We start from the raw sequence: 10,000 nt of genomic DNA, 5'->3' as shown, positions 1-10,000 counted from the left end.
GTGTATCCTCACCGTGTGCTCTGAGCTCAGTGATGGGTTAGTCAGTGATGGGTCAGTGTTGGGTTATTCAGTGGTGTATCCTCACCGTGTGCTCTGAGCTCCGTGTTCAGGCTGTTCTGGTTGTGGCTGAAGGTTTCTCTGAGCTCGTGTGTTCTGAGCGCTTCTCTCTCCTCTTTGCTCACCCTGTGTGTGTCACACAGTGTGTTCATGAGTTTGTGTGTCACACAGTGTGTTCATGAGTTTGTGTGTCACACAGTGTGTTCATGTTTATAATCAGTCATAAAGACACACACACTCTCTCTCTCTCTCTCTCTCTCTCTGAACAGTGAACGCAATCAACTCACAGTCTCCTGAACGCTTTCCGCCCCCCGCAGGAACTCCGTCACAGACATCCTGGCAGAATCGATCACTGTGAGAATAATAATGATCGATCACCCGCGCTGATGATGATGATGAAGATAATCCTGTGCTGATTATTGATCAGATCACAACAGCGCGAAGGATCCGCATGGCGGCTGTTGTTTGAACTGTTGTTATGGAAACGACGCAGGCACGCACGGCTGCCGAAAACCGAATATCCAGAGCGCTCCTCAACTACCACACACACGCACGCACACACACACACACACACACGCACACACACACTTTAACTGACTGAACTCATAGAGCTGGCCAGTAATCAGGTGTACTGCACACAGCGCGGGTTGCGGATCAGTGAATCTGCTCAGTTCATTCAGCCGAGCTCTACTTCAGCATCTACTGTTGCCTGACTCAGTGTAAAACACTGCAGTAATGTACAGTAAACACAGCAGTGATGTTGATCTACACTATAGTAAAGTCAGTAATGTGCAGTAAACACAGCAGTGATGTTGATCCACACTATAGTAAAGCCAGTAATGTGCAGTAAACACAGCAGTGATGTTGATCTACACTATAGTAAAGCCAGTAATGTACAGTAAACACAGCAGTGATGTTGATCTACACTATAGTAAAGTCAGTAATGTACAGTAAAGAGAGCAGTGATGTTGATCTACACTATAGTAAAGTCAGTAATGTACAGTAAACACAGCAGTGATGTTGATCTACACTATAGTAAAGTCAGTAATGTACAGTAAACACAGCAGTGATGTTGATCTACACTATAGTAAAGCCAGTAATGTACAGTAAACACAGCAGTGATGTTGATCTACACTATAGTAAAGTCAGTAATGTACAGTAAACACAGCAGTGATGTTGATCTACACTATAGTAAAGCCAGTAATGTACAGTAAACACAGCAGTGTTGTTGATCTACACTATAGTAAAGCCAGTAATGTACAGTAAACACAGCAGTGTTGTTGATCTACACTATAGTAAAGCCAGTAATGTACAGTAAACACAGCAGTGTTGTTGATCTACACTATAGTAAAGCCAGTAATGTACAGTAAACACAGCAGTGATGTTGATCTACACTATAGTAAAGCCAGTAATGTACAGTAAAGAGAGCAGTGATGTTGATCTACACTATAGTAAAGTCAGTAATGTACAGTAAACACAGCAGTGATGTTGATCTACACTATAGTAAAGCCAGTAATGTACAGTAAACACAGCAGTGATGTTGATCTACACTATAGTAAAGTCAGTAATGTACAGTAAACACAGCAGTGTTGTTGATCTACACTATAGTAAAGCCAGTAATGTACAGTAAACACAGCAGTGTTGTTGATCTACACTATAGTAAAGTCAGTAATGTACAGTAAACACAGCAGTGATGTTGATCTACACTATAGTAAAGTCAGTAATGTACAGTAAACACAGCAGTGATGTTGATCTACACTATAGTAAAGTCAGTAATGTGCAGTAAACACAGCAGTGATGTTGATCTACACTATAGTAAAGCCAGTAATGTACAGTAAACACAGCAGTGTTGTTGATCTACACTATAGTAAAGTCAGTAATGTACAGTAAACACAGCAGTGATGTTGATCTACACTATAGTAAAGCCAGTAATGTACAGTAAACACAGCAGTGATGTTGATCTACACTATAGTAAAGCCAGTAATGTACAGTAAACACAGCAGTGATGTTGATCTACACTATAGTAAAGCCAGTAATGTACAGTAAACACAGCAGTGATGTTGATCTACACTATAGTAAAGCCAGTAATGTACAGTAAACACAGCAGTGTTGTTGATCTACACTATAGTAAAGTCAGTAATGTACAGTAAACACAGCAGTGATGTTGATCTACACTATAGTAAAGCCAGTAATGTACAGTAAACACAGCAGTGATGTTGATCTACACTATAGTAAAGCCAGTAATGTACAGTAAACACAGCAGTGTTGTTGATCTACACTATAGTAAAGTCAGTAATGTACAGTAAACACAGCAGTGTTGTTGATCTACACTATAGTAAAGCCAGTAATGTACAGTAAACACAGCAGTGTTGTTGATCTACACTATAGTAAAGTCAGTAATGTACAGTAAACACAGCAGTGTTGTTGATCTACACTATAGTAAAGTCAGTAATGTGCAGTAAACACAGCAGTGTTGTTGATCTACACTATAGTAAAGCCAGTAATGTACAGTAAACACAGCAGTGTTGTTGATCTACACTATAGTAAAGTCAGTAATGTGCAGTAAACACAGCAGTGATGTTGATCTACACTATAGTAAAGCCAGTAATGTACAGTAAACACAGCAGTGTTGTTGATCTACACTATAGTAAAGTCAGTAATGTACAGTAAACACAGCAGTGTTGTTGATCTACACTATAGTAAAGCCAGTAATGTACAGTAAACACAGCAGTGTTGTTGATCTACACTATAGTAAAGTCAGTAATGTACAGTAAACACAGCAGTGATGTTGATCTACACTATAGTAAAGTCAGTAATGTGCAGTAAACACAGCAGTGATGTTGATCTACACTATAGTAAAGTCAGTAATGTGCAGTAAACACAGCAGTGATGTTGATCTACACTATAGTAAAGCCAGTAATGTACAGTAAACACAGCAGTGTTGTTGATCTACACTATAGTAAAGTCAGTAATGTACAGTAAACACAGCAGTGATGTTGATCTACACTATAGTAAAGCCAGTAATGTACAGTAAACACAGCAGTGATGTTGATCTACACTATAGTAAAAGCCAGTAATGTACAGTAAACACAGCAGTGATGTTGATCTACACTATAGTAAAGCCAGTAATGTACAGTAAACACAGCAGTGATGTTGATCTACACTATAGTAAAGCCAGTAATGTACAGTAAACACAGCAGTGTTGTTGATCTACACTATAGTAAAGTCAGTAATGTACAGTAAACACAGCAGTGATGTTGATCTACACTATAGTAAAGCCAGTAATGTACAGTAAACACAGCAGTGATGTTGATCTACACTATAGTAAAGCCAGTAATGTACAGTAAACACAGCAGTGTTGTTGATCTACACTATAGTAAAGTCAGTAATGTACAGTAAACACAGCAGTGATGTTGATCTACACTATAGTAAAGCCAGTAATGTACAGTAAACACAGCAGTGATGTTGATCTACACTATAGTAAAGCCAGTAATGTACAGTAAACACAGCAGTGATGTTGATCTACACTATAGTAAAGCCAGTAATGTACAGTAAACACAGCAGTGATGTTGATCTACACTATAGTAAAGCCAGTAATGTACAGTAAACACAGCAGTGATGTTGATCTACACTATAGTAAAGCCAGTAATGTACAGTAAAGAGAGCAGTGATGTTGATCTACACTATAGTAAAGCCAGTAATGTACAGTAAACACAGCAGTGTTGTTGATCTACACTATAGTAAAACCAGTAATGTGCAGTAAACACAGCAGTGTTGTTGATCTACACTATAGTAAAGTCAGTAATGTACAGTAAACACAGCAGTGATGTTGATCTACACTATAGTAAAGCACTAGAATTAATCTGTTTAGGCAATTCTTCAGTTATTCGGGTAACCCAACTGCAGTAACACTAATGACCCAATACTGTAGTCTACAATACACCACAGCGTACTGTAGTTAACACTGTAGTCTCCATTAGTTCATCAGTTGAGTGTGGGGGAGCATTCATTAAGCAGGACTGGTGAAGTCCTCTGTACAGTATAAGAGACGCAGCCCTGCGGTCACTCACTGCTGCATTACTGTAGAGGCCTGCAGAGGTCATCCAGGTATGAGTGCAAGATCCAGAGTGAGCTCACTCCAACACATGATATTAATATTCCCTCTGCTCTGTGTGTGTGTGTGTGTGTGTGTGTGTGTGTGGCTGATCTGAGAGCAGTGCGGGCTGCATGTAGGACAGCAGCAGCACACAGGGTTATTTAAAGACAGCACAGAAGTAGGCTATCCGTCACGTGTGAGTCCCGAAAGGAAACACAGAGAACCGTCTGGGAAACAGGGAGGAAGCTCTGATGAAGACGGACTTCAGCCTGGACGTCTCTATAAAACACTGCCCTGGAGAAAAACTACAGTAAACAGTGTAAAGAGTGTGTGTTTAGCAGATTACACACACACACACACACACACACACACACACACACACACACACACACACACACACACAGTAGAACATCAGTTTGCTTGCATGTAGGAGTTAGCTGCAGAAGACGCTCTCCTTGGTTTCTGTCTTGTTTCTTCTCCAGATATCTACAGTCTTACATCAAGCAGCATGTTCCAGACAAGTGAAGCATTGAAGAGAGTCTAATTAAAAATAGCAGAATAATCTGACAATGGGTGAAATAACCCTGTTCATACTTCTGATTGAAGATTATTCTGCTATTTTAAATTAAACTCTCTTCATTTGGACTCATTATCTCTGATAACAACACTGTATCTGCTGCTGGTCTAGAAAATGCTTCCTGATTTCAGGTTTGTAGATATGTGGACTAGAAATAAGACAGAAACTCTGAGTAAAACAGAAGGAAAAGCCTTATATTGCAGTGTTCAGAGGTCTGGAATGATCATTCATCTGTGTTGTTGTCATCTTCATCATCATCATCATCATCTTCATCACTGTGCTGTCACAGGCTGAAACTGCAGCGTCAGTCTTCACTTACAGTGTTGATGATGTTTATATGATGAGCTGTAGGTCAGAGCGGCGCTCACATGTACATCAGACACACACACACACACACACACACACACACACACACACACACACACACACACACCTACAGGGGTGTCTAAACTCAGTCCTGGAGGGCCGCTGTCCTGCTGAGTTTGCTTCATCACACCTGCAGCAGGTTTCTAGAGTATCTAGTAGGAGCGTGATCAGCTGCTTCAGGTGTGTTTGATTAGGGTTAGAGCTAAACACTCCAGGACCCCGGCCCTCCAGGACCGAGTTTGGACACCCCTGCATTACAACACTGTCTGTAACACACACACACACACACACACACACACACACACACACACACACACACATGTAAACACAGGAGAAATGAGCACACAGCAGAGCAGCAGCAGCAGGCTCAGGTGCAACAGAGGTTTATTGTCAATGATGCTCTAAAGACGTCAGCAAGCGTTACGCTATCGTAATCATATATCAATATCAAAGTTCACTGCATTAAAGTGCGAGTCCTCCACTGTACAGCGCCGTCATTTACTAGTGTCCGTCAATAAGCAGAAGCCCTTGAGTTCAAACTGCAGAGATGAACGTAAACTACAGAGAGCGGAGGAATCCCCAACTCTTCTTCATCATCATCATCATCATCATCATCATCATCTAAAAACAGGTCCGTTAGGATGGCGCTGCTCGTGTTCTGGTCAGTAAACTCATGCGTTTAGTGTCCGTCCGTGCGGAGCGTCAGCTCAGACTCTCCTGAACGCCAGTGTGTGGAGCGGAAGAGAAACAGCCGACAGGAAAGTCCAGACGCACACAAGAGTCCCGCGGATCCGGCTGTGCATAGAGGAGTAAAGCACTTATGGTGAATCTGCAGACGGAGACGCAGGAGCGCACACACACACACACACACACACACACACACACACACACACACACACACAGCTCACACTATCTGTGCAGCAGCACGAACGCCTCCAGCCGCTCCGGGATGCTCCCTCGGTACGCCAGCCGGTGCCGGACGATGGCGCGCGCCGCCAGGCACTGCAGCGTGGTGTGGTTGATGGGCTGGAATCAGGCTCTTGGCCAGCTGCGTGTGGTCCAGCAGGTCGCAGGCCGTCTGCTGCAGGGCGTTGGTGCTGTCGAAGTGCGTCCCGCCGGAGATCAGCAGCTTCATGATGTCCGGGTGGTTGTTGGACGCCGCCACGTGCAGCGGGCTGTTGTCGTCCAGGTCTCGGCTGTTGACGTCCGCTCCGCACTCCAGCAGCACCGACGCCACCTGCAGCGACGGGAACTTGCAGACGGGGTAGCGGCCCACGCAGGTGGTGTTGCGGTCCACGGCCAGGTGCAGCGGGCTGAAGCCGTTCCTCCCGCAGGCCTGCAGCTTCAGGAAAGCGGTAGATGGTCTCCTTCTTGTGCTGGTCCTGCTCCGGCGAGCACGGCAGCTTCTCCAGCAGGCAGATCAGGTGCAGGATGATGGACAGCAGCTTGCTGAGCTGCGCCGGGTCAGGGTCGGGTCCGGGGGCGGGTCGCGGCTGCTTGACGGCGCGCTCGATCTCCAGCACGCTGCGGCACAGGATCTCCATCAGCTGCTGGAAGGACACGCCGGCGCCCAGCAGGCCTTTGGCTCGGTCCTGCAGCATAAAGGAGAAGAGCTCGGCGAAGGACAGCAGGCTGCTGGCGGTCATGGGGCTCAGCGGCTCCAGGTTGCTCTGCTGCATGTCCAGAGCGTACTTCCACAGCCGGATGCAGCGCTCGAAGTTCCCCGAGTCGGCGTAGACGGCGCCGCGGTATCGGATGTAGTAGGAGGTGTCGGGGTGGGCGGGGCCCAGGATGCGCTCGCGAATCAGCAGCGCCTGCATGCGCATGTCGTCGGGGTCTGCGATCAGCCCGTCCAGCTCCTCCGCCGTCGACACCTCTCGGCTGCAGTCGTACGCCGGCTCCGGCTCCAGTGGCGCCTCCCTGTGCAGAACGCAGTCGGCCTCGCTGTGCCGCAGCTCCATCGCCCGCTTCCAGTACTGCAGCGCCCCCAGCAGGTCACGCTTCTTGTCCACAAACGTGGCTCCCAGCAGCTCCAGCGCACTGATGCGCTCCGCCCGGCCCGTCTGCGGGTGCGCCGTCAAGAAGTCCACGATGTTGGTGTGCCCCGTCACGCTGGCCGACAGCAGCGGCGTCATCCCGTAGCCGTCCTTTCTCCATGCCGGCGCCGAACTTCAGCAGCATCTTCATGATCTCCAGACTCCCCGATTCTGCGCAGTCGTGTAGAGCCGTGTTTCCTTCAGGACAGAACACACACACACACAGACACACACACACGTCAGAGAGCCGTCGAGCAGTACATCAATAACACAACAGAAGCACAGAACAGTCTAAAGCACAGCGATCAGGCAGGGTTTAATCAGCACCGCCTACGCAAGCTTTTAGGGTCCCGGCACATCAAATTAAAGTTCTCTGTTAGACGTGAGGGTCAGTGTGTCAGTCTTCAGGATATCTATAATCCAGTGTGTCCAGTGCTGACTGAGTTCACCTGTAGCAGGTATAACCCTGATGTAAACATCTACACTCTGCAGTTGGTCTCTGTCGCCTGAATGGATCAGGGATTTCTATTTGTCGTCTCCTCATACTTCAGCTTCTCATCTCTTCTGACCAATCAAATGCTCTCTAGTGCCTGACATGCCCCGCCCCCTTCTTCTTATTGGCTGTTCATTTGCTGCACTTGATCTCATTGGCAGAGCTGTGAGAAAGCTAAACACTGTAACGCACAGAAACACGTCAAATAAAGCAGGAACGCGTGGCAGTGATGCGAGGAGCTGCAGGAGCTGCAGGAGCACACCGCTTCTGTTCACACAGAGGAACATGAGTGCAGTGCAACCCTCACTCAGATATTCTGAAGAATGCTGGAGAAGAGCAGCCATCGACCTCCAGAGCTAGAACAGGAATACTCTGGATGCCGGGGTGTTTTCCAGCATTCTCCAGAACAGCTGTCAAGAGGAGAAAACGAATGATCGAGAATTAATAAAGATCAGGAGTATTGAACAGTGAGGAAATATTTGTGTGTGTGTGTGTGAAATATCCTTTAAAGCCTGGTTTATACCTCTGCGTGGAGTGATCGGGGTGACCCACGGTCAACCTGCTGTTGTGTGTTGCTCTGCAATAACACTTCTGAAACACTAGCTGGCAGTAAGTGTTTATGTTCGAGTTTCTTCACTGGTCTTTTGTTTTTCTGAGTGCTTCCTTAATGTACAAATAGCTCAAACTTGCTCATTTTGACGCTGGAATCGGCGGAAGTGCAACAACTTTAATCATAAGGGAAACACAAAACAACAGTCTCCATCTGGAGCTCCTTCATGGGACTCCACACTTGTAAACACTCGCTGCATCACGCTCGCGCTGCCGTCACCTCCAATTAATCTTTGTTACACCACCAAATGTCTTAATTTCTTGTACCGGAGGTGTTCAAGCGGAGCATGTTCGCCATTTTTTAGTGTTTAAAAGGTGCACATCGTGACTAATGCCGAGTATAGACTGCAGGATTTTAGCCCTGATTTTGACTTGCCAACAGGGTTTGAGGAATCACGACAGACGCATGAAATCCCAGGCAAAGCGGTGCTGGTTCAGGAGAGCAACAATTTACACAGTGTGAACTATCAAGACACCATCTGAGAGAATCACTGATGAGTCTCTGATATCTATGAGATATCTGGCATGCTGAATATCTGGAGCTGTTGGCGATTATATCATGACTGAAGATAACATTGGAAATCAAATATGTACATTTTCTACCGCATTTAAGGCTTCTTACTCATTTTGTAGTAAATAACACAAGATATACTGCGTGTTTTTTGCTGTGAGACGTAGTTTGGACAAAGTTGTTGGCGATTCTCCTATTGTAAAGTCATGCAGTGTGAAAGTACCTGTCGCCGATACATCCTACAGTATAAACACAGCAGCGACAGAGCGCTAACCCTGATAGTCCTGCAGTGTGAAAACATCTGTGACGCCACTACTCTGAAAATCCTCCAGTCTGAGCTCAGCATAAGGTAACACAATATATGGTTTCAGCATCGCAATGTGTGTATCAGCGATATTCACCTCACAGGATCTGCAGGGCTGAGTTTATATTGAGGAGCCACAGATCACACACACACACACACACACACACACACACACACACACACACACACACTGAGGATCACTGTAGAGTTTCACCATATACGCATGCTTGAGCTTTAATAAAGCATCTGTTTATTGAATTATTTAGAGAGTAAAGGCTTCTGCACTCTTATTTGTCATGATTATTCAATGTCTGGACCTGAAGACTGATCGACTGTCCTGAAACCATAAAGCTCGGTTTATTTCATTTATTAATGTCGCTTCATAAGATGATGTAAGAAACTCATCTGGAAAATAATCATAAGTTTATATTGTGAGTATTCTGTAGGGAACGCATCAGGAGTGTGTATTATAAAGAGTAATAAAGTAATCAGGAGCAGACATGAACACAGACACAGGATGAACAGAGCGTGCTTTAGGGACTCTGGATATTCTGACAGTGTTGAGGAAGAAGGCCAAATAATGTGATGTAATCCCACACTTTAATCAATAAAGTTATTGAATAACTGACTATTGACTTGACTTGTTATTGAATATGAATAATCTGTTTAAGCTGTGCCCAAATGGTTTAAACTAGCTTGAAATCTTACATGTCCTACAATACACACCTGTTCAATTCCTCCAGCAACTTTTAACCTGTATGAGTGTGTATCAGTGTGTTTCTGCATGTGTGTAATAGTGTGCAGTGCTGTATTGTGTGTGTTGGTGTTGTATATTACACTACAGAAACCTTAAACTGAAAATTAAACGGCAGCACATTTACTATTACATGGTTTCCACTACATTCATTCTTCCATGGTGAGGCGCCACGCCAAGATTCACCCCGCCACGGC

General features: G+C 45.2%; 2 protein-coding genes across 2 annotated transcripts in view; both read right to left on the bottom strand.

The window, feature by feature from the left end:
• Positions 1-209, bottom strand: part of LOC130233279 (coiled-coil domain-containing protein 112) — a 3,878-nt gene extending 3,669 nt beyond the window's left edge. Inside the window, 1 exon segment of the mRNA XM_056463229.1 lies at positions 86-209. Coding sequence (XP_056319204.1) covers positions 86-209 — 124 coding nt within the window.
• Positions 210-5,919: 5,710 nt separating this feature from the next.
• The window catches only part of fem1c (fem-1 homolog c), a 9,589-nt gene continuing 5,508 nt past the window's right edge, over positions 5,920-10,000 (bottom strand). Inside the window, 4 exon segments of the mRNA XM_056464242.1 lie at positions 5,920-6,125; positions 6,127-6,447; positions 6,449-7,246; positions 7,248-7,330. Coding sequence (XP_056320217.1) covers positions 6,006-6,125; positions 6,127-6,447; positions 6,449-7,246; positions 7,248-7,330 — 1,322 coding nt within the window. The 3' untranslated portion in view covers positions 5,920-6,005.

The sequence above is a fragment of the Danio aesculapii genome, chromosome 8 (assembly GCF_903798145.1).
Source record: "Danio aesculapii chromosome 8, fDanAes4.1, whole genome shotgun sequence".
NCBI classification, from domain to species: domain Eukaryota; kingdom Metazoa; phylum Chordata; class Actinopteri; order Cypriniformes; family Danionidae; genus Danio; species Danio aesculapii.
The sequence above is the reverse complement of the archived record's forward strand: the minus strand, read 5'-3'. Positions and strand labels throughout refer to the sequence as shown.